Raw genomic sequence first — 25923 nt, 5'->3', positions numbered from 1 at the left:
TTAAAAAAACATGTTTTTATGGTAAAACACCTTTTATGATGAAAGGATTTTTATTAACCCTTTATCTCACTATCAAATATTTTTCTCAGTTCTGTTAATGATACCAGATATGTTTGTGTCAGAGTCTCCTGTTAGCTGAGTTGATTAGTTCATTGTTTTGTTCTTAGGTGACGTACCAGTTGAAGATTCCCTGCACTGCTCTATGTACTGTTTTAATGTTAAACCGGACGCTTAGCAAGTTACAGTGGATTTCAGTTTTTATGCTGTGTGGGGGAGTCATACTCGTACAGTGGAAACCAGCCCAAGCCACAAAAGTTGTGGTAAGAAACAAAATGCTTAATGTAACTAAACTAGGAAACTTTTTAAAGTCTTATGCACTTCAGACAGTCACACTGATGCATGGAGCTTGATTATATTTCTTTGAGTGAAAATAACCTTTGCCTTACATATATCCTCTTTACCCCTTAGGAAAATGTTATTGTTAAGGAGAGGAATATTGGCTTCTTTTTTTTAAGAGGAGAATTTGCATAAAATACGTTAGAGATGGATGGCATCTTAAACTCAGTATAATGCCCCTCCTTCATTTTATGGATAACAAAATTGAAGTAACTTCAAAGAGAGGAAGTAACTTATCCAAAGTTCCACAGTTAATAGCTAACCTGTGACTCAAATTGTGCAAACTTCCATAGTGTGTATTTTCAGAACTTCTAGGCCTCTTTTAGAAGTTTTCTCAGAAATACTGGGCAAAGTTTTCTCCATCTAATTTTCATGTTCTGCAGTCACAAAAATTTTTGCTTTGTACATACAGCCACCGTCGTCAACTGGGCTTATAGAGGAATAGTAGTGGTTTTCCTGGTAATTGATAACTAAAATAAGGCAAAAGGTGCCTTCACTTCTGACTTGTAGTTCAAGAGTTAAATGTTAAGGTATATACCTGATTTTTAAAAAAATGTATTATATGCTTTAATTGGTTGTTTTCCCAAAGAGAAGTAGGAAGTAGAACTACAGTGGAGGACCTGAAGGTCAGGAGCTTCCTTCTTCATATTTTTCCCAAATGAGAGACCATTGGTTCTCCCATCCAGGTACTAACCAGGTCCCATCCTGCTTAGCCTCCAAGATCAGAGGAGTTCAGAGTGGTATGACCATAGGGGGCCCGTGGTCTTTTAGGAGTAGAAGGCAGCCGGGGAGGTATGCAGAGCTTGTGAAAGTAGAAAAAGTCAGCTTTTTATGTTCTTTCTGGTCTGGCGGAAGAATTTTTTTTCTCCGAAAGTGAGTTTTAAATTAGTATTTATTGTCTTTAATATGATGTTTAAATGTGCTTATATTCTTGGTGACATTTCAAATATGTACTGCACATGAAACTCGGATGTAGACCATTGGAGAAATAATTTGTTTGGGAAATAATGCAAACACTTAAAAGTTAAATATGAACTTCCAGGACCACTTTACATTTTAGCAAATGTTCACCTCACATAGGTAATGTGTATGGAAAGCTTAGTAAACTAGAGAATTCGACTACTGGAGCACTCTAGAAAGTTCTTTCGTATCTTGAACAGAATGCAGCTTCTTGTAACTGCTTCTTGTTCCCTGCTCTTGTCAGAGTAACTTAGATCCCTGCTAGCTCCACATGATGATCCTTGGAATGTCTGAGAACAGTGTCACAACCCTACCCTCTGTGTCTTTTTCTGTCCCCCTATTGAGAGAACCTTGTTTGTCTCTATAATATGCCTTCTGGAGACTTTGTGATCCCTGGCTCGTGCCAGTGGTACCTTGTGTCTTTTCTAGATGCCTTTATCCATTGTTTTTCCTCAGTATGTCCCCAAATCTCATACCATCTCCAGATGTTGACTGAATAGTGTACGTTGTGGTGGTTGGTGGTGGTTTAGTTGCTAAGTTGTGTCCAACTCTTGCAACCCCATGGACTGCAGTCTGCCAGGCTCCTCTGTCCATGGGATTCTCCAGGCAACAATACTGGAGTGGGTTGCCATTTCCTTCTCCAGGGGATCTTCCTGACCTAGGGATAGAACCTGGGTCTCCTGCATTGCAAGCAGATTCTTTACCAACTGAGCTGAGTTGTAGGTCGCTAATTACCTCTAGATTTGTTCAGTCAGCCTAAGGTTATATCAGGGTTTGTTTTTTTTTTTTTTGGTTGGAAGTGACTATTCTGTAACTGATTATATAACCACATGTAGCTGTTTCACACACACACACAGTTTTTCTCAGATGTGCTTTGTGGAGCAGGCTTCTTCTAAACCAAAGTGCAAGAAGTGTTTATATTTATTAAGCCCATCTTGTTAGCTTTGGGTTAACGTTCAAGCCTCTGAGGTCTTTCCAGTCTTTATTGGTTGTTAGTTTTTTCTTGAAATGTTATTATGCTTTCTGCAGATGCAACACGTATGTCTTCTGGGTCTTCACTGAAAATTTTAGACAGGACAGGATCAAGAGTTCTGTGGACATGCCTTTAGATCTCTATTTTTTTCCTCTTGCTTAAGAAACATTTGTTATCTCTCACAGTTCCTTGAATCAGGAATTCAAGGGTGCCTGAGCTCTGGCCTCTTTTAGACATTCTGGCTTGAGGGGTCTCATAAGAGGTTGCAGTCAAGATATCAGCCAGGGCTGTAGGCAGCTGAAGACTTGCCTAGGCTTGGAGGAGCTGTTTCTTTGGTGGCTCATTCATATGTCTGGCTGGTTGATAGTGGTTGTGGGTCTAGCTTAGTTTTATTCTGTTAATTAGCACTTTGCTATGTGAGCATTCACTCAGCAATGAATAGAACTAGTTATCCTCACTCCATTTCTCTGTCTTAGTAACAAAAATACTATGCAAATCTGTCAGATTTCTTACTGCACATTATCTCTGTGGAATTCCCTGCATCACTTAACTAGGAATCCTTTCAGTAAGACAATTTGGTATGTCTTGTTATTGAAGCCACACCATTTTGTGTGTGTGATGACCATTAGACTTAAGCTCTACAAGTTATCTGTTCTGTGATTTTGCTTGTATTCAGTAATAGTAACACACTGCAGTCACACTAGTTATTAGCAGTGTTCTAAGTGCTTTACACACATTAACTCACTTATGCCCACACCAGTCATATGAGATGCGTGTCTTTATTTCCATTTTCATATGAGGAAACTGATAGGCAAAGAAGCTTAGCAGTGGGTCCACAGTGACCTTGCTTGAGCCCAGGCAGTGTGGCTCTAGAGTCTGTGCTTTTGGTTAGTGTACTGGCCTGCCTTCAATGTCTCAAGCTGCTGTTGATAATTTCTGCAGCTTTTCATCCCCTCTGCCTTTCTGAAAATCAGGACAGTATTTGCCCAATTCAGATTTTCTGGCCTAGTTTCCATGCCCCAGTAATCTTCACAGATACATTGAACACTACCTTGACTTGCTATTGTTCTTGGTCAAGATGCTTCTGAATTTAGGTAAGTGTTTTTATGATAGCAAACCACACATCTTGGACTTAATTTCCCATTCATTCATTCATTTAAAATCACTATTCACAGAGAAAGTGGAAACTGTATTTGGGTAATTCTTATTTTCTTGTTCTCTAATAGTATGTCATTTAGCCAAAGAAACTCTCTTCTTCTCTTTTAAAGGCCTTCTTCAAAGTTTTAAAGTATTTTTGCAAGCCTCCACTTATTCTGAGTTTTCAATTTTTTTGATACTAAAATTCCTGGTTGGTTCCTCTTGGTTTTGTATACTGTAGTTTTAATTTTTTTTCTTAGTGTTCCTATAAAATGAGAATTCATCGAAGATGCCCTTAACTAGTGACACCTGACTTCTTTTTTTTTTTTTTACTATTCACAAGAATCTCATTCTTATGAAACTCTTATCCTTCTTGAACCATCTTCCCACTAGCTATGGAATTTCTCAGTTTTATTTCTTTGAATTTTCGTTTATTCAAGACTGGAGCTCAGGTCTTCTTAACTATGCTGTGTTTGGCTGTTGCTCATCCTCTTAAAACACTGCCCTTAAGTTTCCATGACCTCTGCTTCATCGCCCAGTAGTTTATCAGGTAGAATTAAGTCCAGAGAAGCAGTGTCTATCATCATTTTTCCTAACTGTAGAGATTAAACTGGGAGAAAAGCCAAGAATTTTTCAGACATTATATTTAGTAGCTTGAGCTTTCTAGTGTCCTTCCATTATTTTTTCTCATCTCTATGCCAGTCTTATAGTTTATATTAGGAAAGCATCCATGTTTATCCATTGTAGTCTATAGCAGTGCTTCTCAAAACAACAGTGTACATCAGGATTAACAGTAAGGTTAAACAGATTATGAAGGTGGAGGCTAACAGTTTATGATTCAGTAAGTCTGGGGAATGCCTGTCAATTTTCACTTCTAACAGGTGCTGCTGCTGCTGTTGTTCCAGGGACCATACTTTCAGAATCATTAGTTCATAATGTCTTCTATTTCTTCTTTTATCTTCATGCAGATATTTTCTCTCTCAGGTCCTTAAAGTAATACTCTCCTTATATCAGGCTTATTTGTTTTGAACAAGGTATGTGCTTATCACATTATAGTCATGTGTCTCAACCCTTTAGTTTCTGAGTGCTACCACCTAGAGAACATTGATCTCTGAGAAAAAACTGATGAAAGCTCCCGAGGGTTAGTTTAGGAAAGAGGAAATAAAGTTGAAACAATAGGCTGGGAGTCCATATACCTGCATCTGTTAGCAAAGTATTATGAATATATATACATGTCAGTCTCTCACATTAATGAACTATTTAAGAATCAGAGCTGTGTATCAGCTTCCTCTTTATTCATTTAGTGTATAAAATAGTGTATATGGTACGTAAAAGTCATGCTATTAATATCTGATAAAATTCAGTGAAGCTGGAAATCTTACAAGTCCTTTATCCCATAGGTGATAGGGAATAAAACAAGTCAAAGTGTCGTCATTTCCATGATTGATCCTGTAAGGGCTTGAGTTATGGTGGTGTCATAAGTTAAAATTAAGTGGTGGCTGCTGCTTGCATGCTAAATTGCTTCAGTCGTGTTTGACTCTCTGTGATCCCATGGACTGTAGCCCACCAGGCTCCTCTGTCCGTGGGATTCTCCTGGCAAGGATACTGGAGGGGTTGCCATGCCCTCCTCCAGATCTTCCCAACCCAGGGAAGCGAAGACATGGGAGCGAACCCATGTCTCTTATGTCTCCTTGGCAGGCAGGTTCTTTACCACTATCGCCACCTGGGAAGGTGGTTGACTATGCACAATTCTGTGCTCGGGTGCCACTGTTATTAGGAAGAAGGCACACATGGTTATCAAGCATTTATTGTGGTTGTGATCTGACCGGTAGGTTTTTAACTTAAGTACTTTTGTTTGTCCCTGTAATGGCATTTTGTTTGGTCCTGTCTTATTCTATTGAAAAGCTGTGTCTGATAGTGACACATACTTTTAGTAGAACTATAAACAGATTTTTGTATTCATTTGTTTGGTCTCTTGGATGAGTCGTATTTTTAGTCACTAAGAATAACTGTTAAAACATTACTATTGCAGGTGGAACAGAATCCACTGTTAGGATTTGGCGCTATAGCTGTTGCTGTATTGTGCTCAGGATTTGCAGGTAAATTATAAAAGCACCACATTATTCAGTTGTCAAATTGTTTTTCTAGGAAGCATGTAGTAGTGTTTAACTCAGCTTAGATCTCAGTCCTTACTCAGAATGAGATGGCTGGATGGCATCACCGACTCGATGGACATGAGTCTGAGTGAACTCCGGGAGTTGGTGACGGACAGGGAGGCCTGGTGTGCTGTGATTCATGGGGTCGCAAAGAGTCGATCACGACTGAGCGACTGAACTGAACTGAAGAATGTATTTGTCATCATTGACTATCCCCAGTCCATCTAAGAACTCAAAAATAAATGAAAAAAGACCTCTGAAAATGGAATAAGTTAGCCATCAGAAAGCTCAAGTACTTCTTTCTATTTTTCTGGCCCTGACCTCAGGCTAGATTCGGCTGCTTTAGGTTGCTAGTTACCAGCTTGGTATCTGTATTTCCCTGGTAACCTCAATTTCTTCCTCTGCTTCAACAGATTAGGAATTATGTAGTAGGGAGGTGGAAAATACCTCAGAAAACCTAGTACCCAGAAGTAAGAGCCAAAAAGGGAGAGAAGGATCAAAACCACTAACATCAGATAAACATGGAAGTCTGGACTCTCATGTGTAGGGAAAAGAAGAGACAAAAGTATGAATGTTAAGTGCAATATAAAGAAATGAGATGTTTTAGAAATAGTTCCAACAGAGAAGAAACTGAAAGGGTATATTAGTTATAGCTATACATCTTTATGATTTGTGCTATTTCAAGAGTTAAAGACTTTTTTTATTTTACAGTACTTTATTTTTGACTAGGAAAGTAATCTTTTTCTCTTTGCATCTAGTCATTTGATAAGAGGGGAATATCTAAATTTAGGGATAAACTTAATAGCAGCATTATGCTAGACTTAAACAACAAATCAGAAACAAATTGATGTATACTTGAAATAATATACTGTTTGATTTTTAGCACTATTTTGAACAGTTAAAGTGTGTCCAACATTGTTTAGTTCAACCTCTCAGTACACAAGTGAGGAAGCAGTAGGTGCTTTAATACCCCTCTGTGCTGGAGTAACTGAGAGCTGAATAGTTAAATGGTTTTTCCAGATGAGGAAAATCAAAGTTAGAAATAGGAGTAGCCGTTATGTTTGTTTCCATTCTCTGGCTCTTTCCAACACAGGTTCATCAAAGAAAAAATCTTGGTTTTCATTTCATTTTAGTTGATGGGTACTCTAGTGGCAGAGTCTCTACCGTTTGTAACAGAACTCTAATGTTCTTGTTAAACACGCATTCATTTTAAGTATAGAACTTACAGCTGTGCTGTGTGACTTTTTGAGGGAAAAGTTACGTGCTCTTTTGGAGTACCTAAAAAGCTATGATCATCAACCACAGAAAAACACACATATACACAAAACATATTTTCTAGTTAGGGAATTCATGTTGTTTCTGACAGTGTGTATGAACTTGGCCTATGGACCCCTGCTTTAATGCAAAGTGGCTTTACTCAGCAAGCTTTATTTAAATTTTACTTTGGTTGTGTTCCTTATTCTGAAAAAAATTCCTGGTGGTGATTATATAGGTTATTTTGCAAAGTGGAGAGTATTCATCACTAAGCAGATACTATAGGAGTATGATTAAGATAATTGACTCTTAACAGTATAGTTTTCTAGCTGACCAAACCATGCGTTTCAGTGACATTAGTAGACAGCTTTGGTGATCCAGCTCACTGCTATAATAAAGGCAGAAACTTAACAATGTTAAGAATTTCCTATCAAATGTGGGTTAGAAAGCCCCCTCTTGGTTATTAATTCTATATGCTCTGTAAAAATATAAATTGGTAGTGTTCAGTATGCCATGTGTCATAACCAGCATAGTAAACATGCATTAATGTAAAATGTCTTGTATCCTAAATCATATACTATCTTTAGATTTTTATTCTGAATGAAAGACATTTTAATTTCTAGTAACTATTTCATATGTGCATGCTTAATTTTCTTTCAGGGGTATATTTTGAAAAAGTTTTGAAGAGTTCAGACACTTCCCTTTGGGTGAGAAACATTCAGATGTATCTATCAGGGATTGTTGTGACATTCGTTGGCGTCTACTTGTCAGATGGAGCTGAAATTAAAGAAAAAGGATTTTTCTTTGGTTACACGTATTATGTCTGGTTTGTCATCTGTAAGTATCCAGGAATTAAAGGTTCTAGGTAGATCTTTTTTTTTTAAAAAAAATATTAACAGTATAATAATAAAGTATAGAATATAGAATATATTATATATTATGTGATATAAGTTAGATGTCATTTAAGCCTTTATAGCATTTTAAAATTGTTCCTTTGATACTGAGAATACCAGCTTGAAAATGCAATTTTGATTTTATTGACTGACTTTTGTGGCAAAGCCATCCCAAAGCAATTTTTGCCTTCACAATAAAAAGTACCTAATGTGTTAGCAATAAGTATGTACAGTTTAGTAGTAGAGTACATAGCCCTTTGGACATCTGAAAAACAATGTTTTGTAGGAACTACGACTCACTTTTAGTACAAACTCTCTCAGATGGCTGCTTCTAAGGAAAATAGCATTTTCCTAGGTAAATTAGTATGGCATTGCAGGATAGTGCCCCATCGTCATAGGATGTTTCCTTTGAGTGTTAAGATTTTCTTTCTTTCTGTACACAAGTCCTTGCCAGTGTTGGAGGCCTCTACACGTCTATTGTGGTCAAATACACAGACAATATCATGAAAGGCTTTTCTGCGGCAGCTGCCATTGTCCTTTCTACCATTGCTTCAGTGATGCTGTTCGGATTACAGATAAGTATGTCTTAGTTTGCACTGTAAGTTTTTAACAGGGAAGAGCTTCTCGTTTCCTTGGTTCATCTTTTATTAAATATGGCAGTTGCTTATAGTGTTTACAGAAATTCCTTAGTTTTGCTGTAATTTATCCTAGAAGTGCAACAGTTCATTTCTGTGTGGAATGTGAGGTTCACGGTGCTTAGGTTATTTAAATGGTTCCAGAGCTTAAACCGAGGGTGCTACTTCTGTGTGAGAGTGAGCAGGCTACTCAGTAGGAAGAACATTTTTGCAGTCAGGGCCTTCCTGTTTCCCAGGTATTATATATACAAGGCAGCTTAAGTGCTTCAGTGTGAATACAGTATGACTAGCTATACAAGGAAAGAAAAAGGACTTGAGGAATTGATTACTTACCACAGGGAATTACAGTAAACTTGGCTTTTTTTTTTTGAGGGAAGAATAGTAAAACTTCTTTCATTTCCCCCTTAGTTTGTACCTTCCTGTTTTGGACTTGGGTATAAACTGCTTTTGAAACTACAATCCAAATCTAAATTTTCTTTTATAAAGCAATGTTTATTTCATTTAATATGTAATTAATAAATTTATTACTGTAGCTGGCATTCTGGCACCTCCTTTATGCTTGTCCTTCTAATATAATTTTCCCTAGCCATAGCCACTATTAGTTGGCTTCTGAATTATTTAAGCAGAGATAAAGCGTCTGTCTACAATGCGGGAGACCCGGGTTCGATTCCTGGGTCGGGAAGGTCCCCTGGAGAAGGAAATGGCAACCCACTCCAGTACTATTGCCTGGAAAATCCCATGGATGGAGGAACCTGGTAGGCTATGGTCCATGGGGTCGCAAAGAGTCGGACATGACTGAGCGACTTCACTTCACTTCACTGACTTATCAGTTATTTCTTTATGCTCAACAAATCCTATGCCTGTACTCCTAATGAATATCTGGGAACAGTATAAATGCTTTCTGGTCAGTGTTCTGGCTGATGTCAAAAGAAATGACAGATATACAATACCATACACTAATACATGAAGAAAATCTGTCAAATATCAACATTAAGTAAAAGAATCAGATCTGGCCTATATTTACATTTCATTTTAAGACTGACTTTTATTATAAATGCAAATAGAAGAACATCAATGTTGTAGAAATCTTAGGAAAAAAATGGATAGTATAGTTCAAATCTTGCTTGTACTATTTATTAGCTGAACAGCCTTGGGGAAGTTACTTGCATGTCTGTGTCTGTAAATTGGGAACAAGATCACCCATCTCCTAGGGTTATTTTAGGCGAAGTGCTTATTAGAACAGTGCCTGGCACACAGGTGTTCTGTATAAAGGCAGCCGCTTACCATTTCTAGCCCCTCCTTTAGATGTTTTTTCTTCTCTTACTCGGGTGAACTTTCACTGTGAGTTTTGATATATCTTTATGCTCAACAAATCCTATGCCCGTACTCCTAATGCATATCTGGGAACAGTATAAATGCTTTCTGGTCAGTGTTCTGGCTGACTGATGTCAAGGAACTTAATTAAGAATGTCTTAGCAATCTTAGTTTTCTATTTAATTTACTCTTCCCCCCTTTCTGAAGGAAAGCTAGTCTTTCTTAGTTAGGGATGAATTAAAATCCATGGCTCGATGTCATTTTTCTGCATGGCATTTTTTAAGCGATTAAGAATGTGCCATTGTACTCCCTAAGATAGAACATGGCTTAGTTTTGAACAGAATATACAGTTTGACACAAAGAGTTATATAATGCCTACTTTGGGCAAGTAATTCAGTTATGTGCTGATTTTCAGAATTAAGATTAAAAAAAAAAAAGGTTAGCAGAAAATATAAGTTTACTCATTAAATCACCACCTCATTTGCTATTCAGGAATCCTCAAAGGTTTGAATCATTAGTCACCTAACTTTTTGAATTTGCTAACTGCCTCTTACTCTAAACTTTAACAGGTTTCTAGTATCACGGAAAATCCATATTGCACTGCTCTTTCAGTCAGCACTTAGGGATGTTGGTATGCTCTTAGTCAGTGACCCAAGACAGTGATACGTGTGTTCTTGAAAAGTATATAGCCAGTGATTGTCACTCCCTTGACCTTACCACTTTGCTTTTTTTGGGGGTGGGGGGTGGCGCTAGAATTGATTACTTTTCTAAACCTTACCATCAAAATACAGAACACTTAAAATTTATTTTCCACACAATCTGATAGTGTAAATCCACAGTTGAAAATCTTCAGAATTTAAACTGATCATTGTTATGTAGTTTTAAGGGCACAAATACAGGTTAAGCTTTTTATTTTTTTCCTTTCCAGCACTCACCTTTGCTCTGGGTACTCTTCTTGTCTGTGTTTCTATATATCTCTATGGATTACCCAGACAAGACACTACGTCCATCCAACAAGGAGAAACAGATTCAAAAGAGAGAGTCATCGGTGTGTGACTTTAGCCTCAGAAGAGATTCCTACTAAGACTAAACCATTTATATTAAACTAGAGCCTTAAGTCAATTTCAGAAGGTAGATTTAAAAAACAAAAACTGTTTGGCCTAAGAATTAAGAAGAAAGCTATGTGAATGAATTGCACAGAGTTTTAATGTGACCTGTTTGGAATTACCTGTTTTAAGAATGAAGGATTTTTATTATTGTATATAAAACAATGTATATATAAAAGTATGGAGATGATGTGGTGTTTAAAAAAAAATCATGCGAGGCTGCAATATTCAATAATGAGGTTTGGGGTTATGTTAAAGGTTAAAGTGCCAAAGCCATTTCTGTACTAACTGTTCTCTTGTTCAGGTACCAGGGGAGAAGGGTTGATCCCTCCTTATTCTCCAAGGCATATACAGTATTTAGTCCCGGCAGCAGTGAAGGCCTAGCTCTTTTCTTACAAAAGGGAGGCAAAAACAAGACAGGCTAGTTCAGAATCAAACTGAATCTATTTAGAAACTCAGACAATGATGTATGGGTGGTGACTGAATACCCCTTTAAGTGCTGTCTTTGTGCCATTCATTGTCTGGATTCAAATTTCTTTGCTGTTAGAGGATATACTTTTCTTCAAAAAATATTTCTAATGTCACTTTTGTACTTTTTTTAATAAAGTATATAACTGTTGGGCTCTCAATTTGTGAAATTTCAGTGTTTTTTAAAAAAATTTCTATGATATGGGAAAATTCAGCAATAAACTTAATTTATTATATGAAATCTGTTTGCTCACTACTTGTATTGTAGATATGACCGTTAAGATAATGCTTAAGCATAAACACAAGCCCAAACCATTAAACTTTTTACTTTCTATATGCAGACTTTTATCAAGTTGCAAAAAAGGGCTATAAAGCGACTCTAGCTAGCATTGAACAACAAAAGGAATTTGTAAGACTGTCTGTAGGGCCATAGGAATTAATGTACATTTCTTTCAGGGGGAGCTGCTTTTTCTAAGACGGCTCTAATAATCATTGTCCCCGTGTCATTTTACTCATGATTCAACTACTAAGGAAGCTAGGAATACTAAGGATCTGGGAAGGGGAATGTTTTTTCAAAGGAGAGGCGGGGGAAACTAGACCTGTAAAACATATCCCAACTTATGTTTTTATTCCATGGCTGATTTATGCTGAAGAAATATTGATACTTTAAGTAGAGAATTAGCAATCTGGAAGCTAATTAAAATTGGAGTCTTTTCTAGGATTAACAATGTATACCATACTTGCCAATAAAAAACTAAGCTCACTCAACTAAAGTTCATGCTAATTGGCTTCTCTATGCATAAACACAGACTGTCATTGGTATTCAGAAGACTTCTAGTAGCAATAGTTAGAATAAATTTTAGCAGATCAGAATGGAAATTCTCAGATTAGGATAACTGAACCTATCAAAAAGATCACATCCTACCCATGTTCCCTAAGCAGGTAAATGTACTTAACAATATGCAAATACACCAAACTGGGAAACTCCATTTCAAATATGCTTTAATAGACTAATTTACAAAGATCCTAAGTTGGTATCTGTAAAGTAATTCCTTGTTATTCAAATGTATTCAGTGCCCCAGTTCACGTAGTGTGCTGAGTTACCTGTACACAGCAATGAAAAGATAAGTACAAGATCTGTTCTCTAGGAGTAGTCAGCTGTATTGGCAAAAAAGCTTAATTTTGGTCCCCCTAAATTTATTAAGAACACTCATAATCCTAAGAAAATTGAGATTTTTCTTCACAAGTTTTAAACTAATCTTATTTATAATAAGAGTTTCTAGATGAATGGTATAGTAAGAAACCTCAGGCCAGAACTCACTTCACACCATGAACACATATACATTAGCATGTGGAACAGGTCTCACTGAGAAGTAACTGGAAACAGGCAGAAAGACTTGTACACCAAAGTTGTAAGAAAGATCCACACCGAATCAGTAGGAAGGGAGGAGAAGCAGCAGTGTGGGACTGGTGCCCCAGGGAGGGGACTCAGAAGGGAGATCACACGGGTGGAGAATCCTTCCTGGGAGTGAGCAGTTCAGCACACATACTGGGCATCCCAGCCCTGGGTCAGACACAACCAGCCCCCCTTGGCTGATCGGAGGGCTGGTGGGACCAGAGGGCTGGGGGAAGCCTAGGTGCCACTAGAGTGGAGTGTGTGCGCCTGTGTACAGACACAGTAGGGACTGTAACTCCCCTTGTTGGTGGGGATATAAATGGGTACAGCCACTTTGGAAAACAATATGGAGGTTCCTCAAAAAACTAAAAATAGGGCTATGATCCAGCAATTCTACTCCTGGGTATATATCCAAAGAAAACAAAAACACCAAAGAGCTATGCTCCCCACCCCACCCCCAGATTCATAGCAGCATTGTTTGTAATTGCAAAAATATGGACACAACATAGTATCCAGCAACAGAAGATGTGTATATACATGAATATTAGCCATAAAGAAATGAAATTTTGACATTTTCAACAAAATGGACAGGCCTAGAGTTATTATGCTTAGTGAAATAAGTCAGAGAAAGACAGATACTCTTGTTATCACTTATATGTGGAATCTTCGAAGTAAAACAAATGAATACAACAAAGACAGATACAGAGAACAAACTAGTGGTTATGAATGGGAAGTGGGGAGAAGCAAAACGGGGTAGAGCTTAATAGGTACAAACTACTCTGTATAAAACAGGTAAAGAAGAAAGATACATTGTGTTGCACAGGGAAATACAGTCATTGTTTTGTATTAACTTTAAATGCAGTGTAGTTTATAAAAATAGTGAATCACTGTGTACACCTGAAACTAATGTAATATTGTAAATCAACTATACTTCTATTAAAAAACAAAAACCCTCAAGCCAGAGTTTAAACTCTAGTCCTTTGTCTCCAGTAGACCAAAGTGACTTTAAAAAAGACTTCACTTAGTTTTATAAAAGTCTGTTTAGTACTTATTGACCATGAGGGAACTCAGATGATTTTTTTTTTAAAGATAAAGATTTAATAAGTTGACAAATCACTTAATAAAATGTAGACAATAAAATATAGATTCTGACACAGAATAATAGTTTCAATTCTATTCTAAATAGCAAGGCATATAAGAATAGATAACTAGAATTTAGTATTTTAAAAGCAATGAGAAATTACATTCTACATACAGGTGTTATTCCAAGAAGTTTCATTCCGTTGGCTAGGACTGAGCGGACAGCTCTGAAAAGGTGAAGTCTGGCCTACAAAATAATGATCAAAGGTCAATCCAGTAACAGGCTAACTATAACTGAATAAGTAAAACTGCTTTTAGAAGTAATTCTAACATTCTTCTAAATTAAAGTAGGAATAATATCTCCAAGTGCCTGAGGGTTGGCTGTGAGCAAAGAAAGACAAATTCCTAGAATTTGTTATAGGAAGATTGGTACTCAAGGGTGGTGGGATGGGAGTCAGAGTAACACCTTAAAGTACAGCTTCAGATGAGGGGAACTAATCATTCTATCAATTTGATGCAGGAAAATGTTTTGTTGTATGTTGAAAAGTAACATTGATTGTTACAGCCTAATTCCAATTACTGCCTGAGTATGTAAGTACACTGCTGTAGTCTGACAACAGGATGCTATTTTAGGAACATTTACAAGACTGACTCTAATAACTGTCTGAGGGTGCTAGAGATGACAGTGAAAAACTGTATACAACATACCCCGGCCACCTCAGGAGGACTGTTTCTGATGTGTAGTGTTCTGTGTGCCACCGCAGCGAGGTGACTAAAACAGGAAGAGAGAAATCAGGATCAGAACCAGCAGGAGTTTCCTGTGTAACATACAAACTTGACATCTAATCTCACTCCCTCAATTTAGACAAGTCAAAGCTCAGAGCCACCGAAGGGTATTTCCAAAGTTGAATGGATGAGATTGAATTCACTGCTTGTCGCTAACTGGCAAAGTGAAACACATGGAACTCCAGTTTTAGATTTTTGGTCCTGCTTCTATTAGGGCTTCCCTGGTGGCTCAGATGGTAAAGAATCTGCAATGCAGGATACCCAGGTAAGATCCCTGGATCGGGAAGATCCCCTGGAGGAGGGAATGGCTATCCACTCCAGTATTCTTGCCTGGAGAATCCTATGGACAGAGGAGCCTGCTGGGCTACAGTCCATGGGGTTACAAAGAGTCACGACTGAGCAACCAACACTCACACTACCATTAATAATACTGGGTGGTATTATGATTACAATTTCGTTGTTCTTTAAGGTTATGATTTCACTGTTTTATAAGTACAGGGGATTATTTTCTAATAATTCAGTTCAGTTCAGTCGCTCAGTCGTGTCCGACTCTCCGCGACCCCATGAATCACAGCACGCCAGGCCTCCCTGTCCCTCACCAACTCCCGGAGTACACTCAAACTCATGTCCACAGAGTCGGTGATGCCATCCAGCCATCTCATTCTCTGTCGTCCCCTTCTCCTCCCGCCCCCAACCTTTCCCAGCATCAGAGTCTTTTCCAGTGAGTCAACTCGCCGCATGAGGTGGCCAAAGTATTGCAGTTTCAGCCTCAGCATCAGTCCCTCCAATGAACATCCAGGATTGATCTCCTTTAGAATGGACTGGTTGGATCTCCTTGCAGTATAAGGGACTCTCAAGAGTCTTCTCCAACACCACAGTTCAAAAGCATCGATTCTTCGGCGATCAGCTTTCTTCACAGTCCAACTCTCACATCCATACATGACCACGGGAAAAACCATTGCCTTGACTAGACGGACCTTGGTTGGCAAAGTAATGTCTCTGCTTTTTAATATACTATCAAGGTTGGTCCTTTATTTAGGCATCCCTCAGGATGAAGTGACTTAGCAGCAGCAGCAGGATGAGATGTGTAACACAGCCTGGCCTGTCTCCTCTGTATAGTGAGGTGGTGGCATAAGACTAGTTATCAACCCACTCTGCACACACTGGCCACTCTTAAAATATTTTTTCTGTTTACGTCACAGCAGCAAGAAGAATACTGTGCCAGAGAAATGATGATTATGACATTGGTTTCAATGATTAAGTGACAATAAAGATTTTCTGGCTTCTTCATCTCTATATTCTAAGTGAAAATTAAAAGGAAACAAAAACCTATAAATCTGGGGAAGACAGGTAAAAAGCGTGATCAAGAAAAAAGTCCCAGTAAATCTCTGATTTCAATAAATCTTGAGTAAAAGCAAATACTTCCTTTCTTAAACAGCTTTATGAGAAGATACAATTTTGTTGCTTTAAGACTCAACCTCTATTCAGAGTTTCTAAAACAGCTACTGCGAAACTTCTATCAAAGTGTCACCGACTCGCTTTCCAATTCATCCTCTACACTCTGTCAGACTGACTTTCCTGTGCCTCCGCTTAAAACGTTTTTTATGGACCTCACTGTCCTGAACCTAAGTTGGAATGCTTTAGTACACAACAGAAAGGCTGCACATTTGTTTCTCATTTCTCCCAGTACTACGTTTGTAGTTCTCTTAATGTATCACGTTCTCGCTCAGCTCTGGGCTTTTCCCTCCTTCTCTGCCACCTGTTTCTCCTGACTCACGTCTACTCCCCTCCTCTGAGAAGTCCTCTCTGATCCCTCGAGGCTGGGCTGAGAGCCCTAACATTGCCCCTCATGTCCACTCTGTCCTAACATGCACTCTGCTGTGACTGTCCGTGATGCAGCTACTGGTTCCCGTCCCGTCACTGAGGGAGTGAACACCAACGTGCGAAGATGAGGCAGGAAGTCCTGCAGCTTCAAGTGAGTAACTTTCAGGCTGGTGACCTGTCCATGGGCAACCCTTAGATGACAGAAAGGTCCTCTGTCGCATCAGGTCTCAAACACTCAATGCCCGAAAATCGCAAGATCATAAAGTACCTTAGAGTTAGAAGGTAGCTGACAATGTGCCTGGGCTGAAGGTCTTGAGATGACCTATAAAGCACCTCGTCGAACCTAAAAGGAAGATGAGAGGAGTAGTTGGCAGGGGAAGGCTGGGCACGTATTACACTCAGCTAAGATGCTAAGACAAAGATGGTGAAAGGTTGACTTCATATCATTAACGGTATAAGGCATATGAAAAACAACCTTGTGTAAAGTTGAAGGTGAAGGCACATTTTTCTTTCTTACAAATTCCTCCATGGCAGGTACTTTCTAAATTATCTTGAAATCCTATAGGCCTAGCCTAAAGCAAGGACTTAAATCATAGATGTTAAATGTACACAGTCTCCAGCCATGTTTAGGAACATAATCGAGCAGAGTCTATTCACTGCCAAGAAAACCAGGTTGGCTTATTTTTTCCTCACAAGTAAGCCATTCTAAAGGAGATCAGTCCTGGGTGTTCACTGGAAGGACTGATGCTAAAGCTGAAACTCCAATACTTTGGCCACCTCATGCGACGAGCTGACTCACTAGAAAAGACTCTGATGCTGGGAGAGATTGCGGGCAGGAGGAGAAGGGGACGACAGAGAATGAGATGGCTGGATGGCATCACTGACTCGATGGACATGAGTTTGAGTGAACTCCGGGAGTTGGTGATGGACAGGGAGGCCTGGCGTGCTGTGATTCATGGGGTCGCAAAGAGTCGGACACGACTGAGTGACTGAACTGAACTGAAGCCAAATGTAAGTACACTAACCCCTTTTCCCAGAAAAGAACCACAGACCACTGTGTGGCAATCAGAGAAAATGCCCTTGTTGCTAAGCATCCACGTCCCTTCCAGATATTCCAGAGATTAGTCAGTCTCTCCTGACAAGTATGGCTTCACTGATAATGCTGGTGACAGCTCAGAAGTATGGTCTCCTGACCAGTGTATTTGAGGCTGCACTGAAGCCAAGAGGCAAATGAAAGGCTTATGGTCTCAGGGAAGGTGCACAAAGGCAGGGATTTTCTTCCACTTATCACACAGGGTGAGAAGATGATCGTTTCTGAAACTTAAAAGGTTATGCTTTTACTAGGCTTTACATTCTCATACTTTGATCTAAAGGATGTTAGGCATCTGGGCTAATTCAATGGTGATACTATTTTTAAAGCCTCAGGATTAGCCGTGAGCATACCCTCTGTCTGCTTTCAAAGGGTAGGCACTCACTTTTTGGTCACATCTTTGGAGAAGTGCTGTCTACAGTCACTGGCCTGTTCACCTCAGTGATCAGCAAACGACAACAGTCCCTTCACAGGGCAGAAGCAGACTGTAGGCCTAGCCTTGTTAGGACACCATACCTGAGAAGATGCTGGAGAATGGAAACGGATTGCGGCTCTTGTAAGCAGGCAGTGTTGAAGTCATTGAGATAACCGCATCCAAAAGTCTCTTCCAGACTGTTGTCAAAAGTTTAAACACAACAAAGGATTAAGCAAGTCAGCTGGGGTACGAATAATTGCAAGTAAGGAATATCATCCCAGCATGCACACTCTCCTTAATCTAGTCCTAGACTCAGAAGCTAACATTTGACTCGATGCCTCAATTTTTCCTAAATCTGTTTCTTCAACTGAAAATGGAGTGTATTCCTTGGTGGGATTATTCTGAGTGCTAAATAAAGTAATACACAGAAAAGCACTATTATATAGGTGTGCAATAAATGTTCAAAAAAACCCCTCAAGATCCAAATATAACAGGATGGCCTCCGGACTTCACCTAGCTTTGAATGTTAGATGTCAAAGAAGTGCAGAAAACAGAGCCTTTGGTCTTGGACTCACTCCACCCAGGCCCCTCCCTGAGAAGGCCAGAGCCATCCTGTATTTCCCTGCAGCCCCCTGTCACCTGTGGAGGCGGGCGTGTGTGTACTGCAGGAAGACTCCCGTGTCCCCGCGGCTCTGGAAAACACGATCCCAGCTGAACTGATAATCAGACAGCAGGAAACCTCTGAAGTCCTGAAATGACAGGAAATCTTCAGTGTGAGGAGTTGTTGCAGCACCAAATCAAAGGCTCTCCCTCCCAGGAAGCAGTTTTCACAGACCTGAATGATGAGGGCTGCGAGTCCCACCTGCTCTGCTGTCTCCTGGGGATTCTCCAGCTCTTTGGTCGCTGAAACAGACAAAGGTAGCTACTTTCACCTTGCGTGAAACTGCACAAAACCCAGGACTGAAGTGGAGATGTGCTGTGTGCGCTAAGATGCTTCAGTCGTGTCCCACTCTTTGCGACCCTGTGACTGTAGCCCGCCAGGCTCCTCTGTCCATGGGATTCTCCAGGCAAGAATACTGGGGTGGGTGGCCATTCCCTTCTCCAGGGGATCTTCCCAATCCAGGGATCAAACCTCTGTCTCTGATATTGGCAAGTGGGTTCTTTCCCACTAGCGCCACCTGGGGAAACCTGCCAAAACGTATGTGGACAGCATCAAGAACAAACAGGTGCACAGTGGATACTTTACTTTCCTAATTTGGGCAGATTTAACTTTGATAATGTTTCCCAAGCCGTCATTAAAAGGGAAGAGACATGATTTTCCTTACAAATATCCCATGTAAGACATTAGACTTCTTTACTTCTATTACTTCTTTTTCCAAGGGTGAAGCTTACACAAAGCCATGAGGACTTGTGACTTGCTTTTGTTAAGGAATTATGGAATACAGGAACTCTGCATAACCACTCCAGCTGTGGAGTGACGATGCTGGAGCTGCCTGGGCAAACAGGCTCAGGGTGTATCGATTCATATTACTGAACCAAACCAGAGCCAAGTAGCAAGCCACAGCCAAGTAGCAAGCACCAAACCCTGGCACCCTGAATTAGTGAAGCTATTTTTGACAAGCTTAGTGAAAGTTCCAAGGAGGGATGGTCAGAATAAATCACACTCCACAAGAAGTCCAGCAAAACATAAGAGTGGATATAAGTTATGTCTGTAACAAAACAATGAATTTACTCTTAATAGAAGCCATGTTCTGTAGCATCCTCAATCGAATCTCATTTAGAACATCTTCCAGAAAAGTAACATCTCCTCTCCGAGTTTTCATTCCCTGCACTACCCCAAAGGGCACGTGCTGGCACCTGAAATGGAGCAGCAGGCATTTAGTTCACTGAAAACTGAAAAGGAGCTGCTGATCAAAGTATGTAACAAGACACTTTTAGAGAATAGTTTGAACTTTTAACTCCTGTAATCAATAAAAAGTGAAACATGCTGTGATGTGTTGTATGCCACAGAAGACGTTAAATACAACCTCATTTCATAGTCACAGGATATAATTAGATTGTTAGTTGCCTTTATGAAAAAAAGGAGATGGGAATTAAGCATTTTGAAAATCAAGCCATTGAGAGCAGTTATCTAATAAAACCATTTATTAAATGTTTAGAAGATAGAAATTAATATAACCATGCAAAACTAAGTGCAAAGAACCAATGTTTTACCACACTAACAGCTTGAAATAAAAAAGTAAAGTTGGAATGAAAATCTTGAACAACCTGGTACATTTTTGGACATGGCTGACCTAGCAACAGTTAAGTGCTCTTGAGAAGGCAATTTAGAATCATGCAGACCGTACCTTTCTGCCCAGTCATATCCCATGATCTGCAGCATCTGGAACACTTGCTGAAAATGCTTTTTTTGCCCTTTATCTGTCTTGAGAAAAAAAAGTGTATTTAAATAAAAGAACAGTGATAAGTTAAATCTACAGTGCTGTTGTTTAGCCGCTAAGTTGTGTCCAACTCTTTGCGGCCCCATGAACTGTAGCCTACCATGGTCCTCTGTCCATGGGATTTCCCAGGCAAGAATATTAGAGTAGGTTGCCATTTCCTTCTCCAGTTGATCTTCCAGACCTAAGGGATCAAACCTACGTCTCTGGCATTGGCAGGTGGATTCTTTACGACTGAGTCACCAGGGAAGCCCATTAAATCTACAATACGTTGGACATAAATCATATTAAAATATTTGAGTTTTGACAGACTAGAGTCATTATCAGTGGATCAGTTTAAAATAAACATATGAAGAGGATGTCACTGGAAGAATGTCTAAGCAGAGTGCTCTACAAGAGCAGGAAGACCTGCAGCACTCCACTGAGTACTCTACCTAAATTACTCCTCACTCAGCTATTGTGACCTGTATCTCCAAGAAGGCCAGAACCAAGCACTAAAAAGATATTTAACAGCAAATTTTCCCCCTTAGGAGAAAGGAAGGTTTCACATGGAAAGAAAGGAAGGGAAGAGGAGACTAGAATATTACTCAGCATAAAAGGAACAAACCACTGACAAATGCAATAGTTTGGGTGGATCTCAAGGGCATTCATTATACTGAGTGAAAAGAGCCAATCTCAAAAGGTTACCTAGTGTGAATCCATTTATAGAACATTCTCAAAGTGACAAAACTGTATGACGAAGAACAAGGCAGTGGCTGCCAGGGGTGAGGGTCGGGGGAAGGCATGATTACTAACTGGTTGCCATAAAAGAAGTTGTTTTGTGATGGCACAGTTCTGTATTATGAATGTGGTAAAGGTTACCAGAACATACATGTGATAAAATTTCGTAACCATCCTCCCATTTTTCCACAAGCCAGGCCCTAAAACAAGTGTCTGTAAATATTGGTGAAATTTAATTAATGTCCTGGTATTGACAAGCATCATCATTATATAAGATATTATCTTTGAGGAAGACTGAAGGTAGTATGGAAACTATACTATTCTGAAATTTGTGAGTCCTAAAATATTTAAAATAAAGTTATTTTTTAAAAATGCATTATGACACATACATATTCATTACACATAACCATTCTTTTGTGTAATTTTCTTTTAATATGAAGCAATGTGAACTCTTTCATTTTTAAAGTTATTTTTTTAATCATAGTGGTTGCCACCGTAAACACACTTACCACTGAATTCTTCCTATAGTTTGACAAATTATTTTTGCATAGTTTTTCAACAAGGCTTTCAGTTTCTATATTTGCAGTTTTCATGAGGCAGGCATCATAACCTTTTGTTTTTTATTGTGATTACTTACCACATAGATCATTTTATCAAAATTATACTTTTCCATTCGATCTATAGCAGCTGCAAGATCTCTGAAAAAAAATGGCCATAGATTAAGTTACTACAAAGATCTGGGTAATAATTTGTCTCACCTATTTAACAGTAATGAAACTTTTCTGATTAAGAGCTACTGTTATTCCTCAGCCTCAGGTATAGTACCCATGCTTCTATAATCCCAATACCGGGCTTAGCTACAAAGCAATAATAACAAAATCAGCTTTGGAAAAAGAATTATGAAAGTGCTGTGAAAAGACCAAAAATAAATAAAAGCTCTGGGACAAGTAGTAATAATAACTAAATAGCTCTAGGCAAAGTGTTTGTAGGTAAATGCTTTACAATTTGTTAAGCCTTTACTGGAAAGAATTGCCTTCCTGTCACTTTTCTGCAAAATGCTTTCCTAAGAACATATTTAAAACATAGGTGATACAACACCTGAACAGGCATCTTCCAGCTACTCTTCCAAAGCCTTGGATCACTCATAAGCAATATTTTCTAAAGTATTTGAAAAATACCATAAATTCTTTTGACTAAAATTCTACTTATCTCTGGTTAAGTATCCAGTTTGCACACAGTATGAAATATTAAAAGTAACAAACCCATAAACCATGAAATTTTAAGTAAACATTATTTAAATATTGAACTTAAAAGTTATTTTAATTACCTTATGTGGAATACAGTAAAAAACTAAGTAATACCTTGTATGGTGACATATTGTACCTGGACTTACCATGGTGATCATTTTGAATAAATAGAAAAACAAAATCCTTTACCTTGCTGTGAACTGGGAACTAACAGTGTAATAGGTCAGTTATAATTAAAAAACAAACTCACAGAAAAAGAGATCAGATTTGTAGAATTTCAGAGGGAAGGGATGGAATTGGGTAATGGCAGTCAAAACGTATAAACTCACAGGTAAAAGATAAATTTAAGAACTAGGGATATAATGTACAAAATGATAAATTCACACTGCCATATTTTACATAATGAAGTTGTTAACAGAGTAAACCCTAACAGTTCTCATCACAAGAAAAAAAAAATTCCTATTTCTTTAGTTTTGTTATCTACATGAAATGATGAATGTTCACTAAGTCTACTCTGATAAACATTTCATGATGTATATAAGTAAGGCATTAGGCTGTACACCTTAAACTTACACAGTGCTGTATGCCAATTATATCTCAGTAAACTGCAAGAAAAAAAAGGTATTTTTGCTTAACACTACATGATGCTGGAAGAATTTTTAAAGTTCCTAGGTCTTTCGAAATGTTGAGTCATCAATATTTCATTTGTACTCACCTCATGCTCCTGATACAATAGAGCATGCATTCTGAATGGAGGCAAAAACTGTCTTGTGAGGGGCCAAAAAAAATTCTTACATATGTATAAAACACACATGTATATAATCCAGACAAATATGTGGTATTAAAATTTCACGAGGGTGGGCACAAAGAAAAATATGGCTAAAAAAGCTCTTGAGAAGGGTTATAATAAAAGAAGGTTATAAAACACTGATACAGATTATCCCAAAAATGAAGTCATAAATATACATCTCCATTATATTTTTCTATTTGACCCAAGGACAAAAATGAAGAGAAACTTTTTGATCCAATGAAAAAAAGAGATGAATGTAAGAAAAAGTCCTATGCTGAGTTTGTAGAATCTGAATTTGAAAGCTGAAAGAAATGCCAGGTCATTTAGTTCAGGTCTCTTTTCACCAAGTAGGGAATCATGGCCCAGAGAAGTTAAGTGATTGATGATTATGGTCTCAGAACAAAAATTCAGGTCTCTAGTCTCACCCTGTGCTCTTGTCCATATCATCCTGTACTTTCATTTGTCTGTATAACAATTCTTTCAACTCACATACATACACATAGTTTTATTCTATAAGGAAACCATCAAAAAGGCAGAAACAACTGAAATTAGAGCAAGGTAAAAAATCAAACATTTCTACACTTGGCAAAAAGACAGTATTCTCCCAAAGAAAAAGTGGAAAGTACAGGTATTAAAGGTAAATACACAGAAAAACCTGGACCTAATGATAGCTCTGCAAAAGATATCAGATAAGAATAGTTACAGAGTCTCCATTCTGAGTTGGACACATTTCTTTTTTGAGTATAGTGGACTTGCAATATTGTACTAGTTTCAGATGTACAGCATAGGAATTCAATATTTGTGAAGAATATAGTAAAGATCAGTGGAGAAACAACTCCAGAAAGAATGAAGAGACGGAGCCAAGGCAAAAACACCACCCAGTCGTGGATGTGACGGGTGATGGAAGTAAGGTCCGATGCTGTAAAGAGCAATATTGTTCCATGGACCTGGAATGTTAGGTCCATGAATCAAGGCAAACTGGAAGTGGTCAAACAGGAGATGGCAAGAGTGAATGTTGACATTTTAGGAATCAGTGAACTAAAATGGACTGGAATGGGTGAATTTAACTCAGATGACCATTATATCTACTACTGTGGACAGGAATCCCTTAGAAGAAATGGAGTAGCCATCATAGTCAACAAAAGAGTCAGAAATGCAGTACTTGGATGCAATCTCAAAACGACAGAATGATCTCTGTTCATTTCCAAGGCAAACCATTCAATATCACAGTAATCCAAGTCTCTGCCCCAACCAGAAAAGCTGAAGAAGCTGAAGTTGAATGGTTCTATGAAGACCTACAAGACCATTTAGAACTAACACCCAAAAAAGATATCCTTTTCGTTATAGGGGACTGGAATGCAAAAGTAGGAAGTCAAGAAACACCTGGAGTAACAGGCAAATTTGGCCTTGGAGTACAGAATGAAGCAGGGCAAAGGCTAACAGAGTTTTGCCAAGAGAACACACTGGTCATAGCAAACACCCTCTTCCAACAACACAAGAGAAGACTCTACACATGGACATCACCAGATGGTCAACACCAAAATCAGATTATATTCTTTGCAGACAAAGATGGAGAAGCTCTATACAGTCAGCAAAAACAAGACCGGGAGCTGGCTCAGATCATGAACTTCTTATAGTCAAATTCATACTTAAACTGAATAAAGTAGGGAAAACCACTAGACCATTAGGGTATGACCTAAATCAAATCCCTTACAATTATACAGTGGAAGTTAGAAAAAAAAAAAAAATCGAATTAAGGGACTAAATCGGATGAACTATGGGTGGAGGTTCATGACATTGTATAGGAGACAGGGAGCAAGACCATCCTCAAGAAAAAGAAATGCAAAAAAGCTAAATGGCTGCCTGAGGAGGCCTTATAAATAGCTGTGAAAAGAAGAGAAGCGAAAAGGAAAGATATACCAATTTGAATGCAGAATTCCAAAGAATAGCAAGGAGAGATAAGAAAGCCTTCCTCAGTTATCAATGCAAAGAAATAGAGGAAAACAATAGGATGGGAAAGACTAGAGATCTCTTCAAGAAAATTCAACATACCAAGGGAACATTTCATGCAAGGATAGGTTCAATAAAGGACAGAAATGGTATGGACCTAACAGAAGTAGAAGATATTAAGAAGAGGTGGCAAGAATACACAGAAGAACTGTACAAAAAAGATCTTCATGACACAGATAATCACGATGGTGTGATTACTCACCTAGAGTCAGATGTCCTGGAATGTGAAGTCAAGTGGGCCTTAGGAAGCAACACAATGAACAAAGCTAGCGGAGATGATGGAATTCCAGTTGAGCTATTTCAAATCCTAAAAGATGATGCTGTGAAAGTGCTGCATTCAACATGCCAGCAAATTTGGAAAACTCAGCAGTGGCCACAGGAGTGGGAAAGGTCAGCTTTCAATCCAATGCCAAAGAATGCTCAAACTACCGCACAATTGCACTCATCTCACACGCTAGCAAAGTAATGCTCAAAATTCTCCAAGCCAGGCTTCAACAATACATGAATTGTGAACTTCCAGATGTACAAGCTGGTTTTAGAAAAGGCAGAGGAACCAGAGACCAAATTGCCAACATCCGCTGGATCATGGAAAAAGCAAGAGAGTTCCAGAGAAACACCTACTTCTGCTTTATTGACTATGCCAAAGCCTTTGATTGTGTGGATCACATAAACTGTGGAAAATTCTGAAAGAAATGTGAATACCAGACTCTGACCTAACTCTTGAGAAATCAGTATGCAGGTCAGGAAGCAACAGTTAGAACTGGACATGAACAACAGACTGGTTCCAAATAGGAAAAGGAGTATGTCAAGGCTGTATATTGTCACCATGTTTATT

At 38.6% G+C, this 25923-nt stretch overlaps 2 protein-coding genes across 4 annotated transcripts in view; one reads left to right on the top strand and one right to left on the bottom strand.

Annotated features, from left to right (window-relative positions):
* SLC35A1 (solute carrier family 35 member A1) overlaps positions 1-11453 on the top strand; it is a 30274-nt gene extending 18821 nt beyond the window's left edge. Inside the window, exons 4-8 of the mRNA XM_055433887.2 lie at positions 168-320; positions 5499-5565; positions 7537-7713; positions 8214-8348; positions 10647-11453. Coding sequence (XP_055289862.1) covers positions 168-320; positions 5499-5565; positions 7537-7713; positions 8214-8348; positions 10647-10774 — 660 coding nt within the window. The 3' untranslated portion in view covers positions 10775-11453. The remainder of the gene's footprint in view (positions 1-167; positions 321-5498; positions 5566-7536; positions 7714-8213; positions 8349-10646) is intronic.
* Positions 11454-12121: 668 nt separating this feature from the next.
* The window catches only part of RARS2 (arginyl-tRNA synthetase 2, mitochondrial), an 85279-nt gene continuing 71477 nt past the window's right edge, over positions 12122-25923 (bottom strand). The window contains exons 8-16 of one of the 3 annotated variants that reach the window (XM_088840726.1): positions 21679-21739; positions 20232-20308; positions 19616-19740; positions 18719-18786; positions 18523-18632; positions 17985-18080; positions 16647-16721; positions 14477-14540; positions 12148-14015 (exon numbers count right to left, since the gene is read on the bottom strand). In XM_088840726.1, the coding sequence (XP_088696852.1) occupies positions 13929-14015; positions 14477-14540; positions 16647-16721; positions 17985-18080; positions 18523-18632; positions 18719-18786; positions 19616-19740; positions 20232-20308; positions 21679-21739 (763 nt within the window). In that variant the 3' untranslated portion in view covers positions 12148-13928. Of the gene's footprint in view, positions 14016-14476; positions 14541-16646; positions 16722-17984; positions 18081-18522; positions 18633-18718; positions 18787-19615; positions 19741-20231; positions 20309-21678; positions 21740-25923 lie in introns of all 3 variants that reach the window. The other 2 variants (XM_055433885.2, XM_055433886.2) reach the window with 2 other exon arrangements.

This window comes from Moschus berezovskii, chromosome 10 (genome assembly GCF_049115385.1).
Source record: "Moschus berezovskii isolate FMDL1 chromosome 10, NW_MosBer_1.0, whole genome shotgun sequence".
NCBI lineage: Eukaryota > Metazoa > Chordata > Mammalia > Artiodactyla > Moschidae > Moschus > Moschus berezovskii.
The sequence above is the reverse complement of the archived record's forward strand: the minus strand, read 5'-3'. Positions and strand labels throughout refer to the sequence as shown.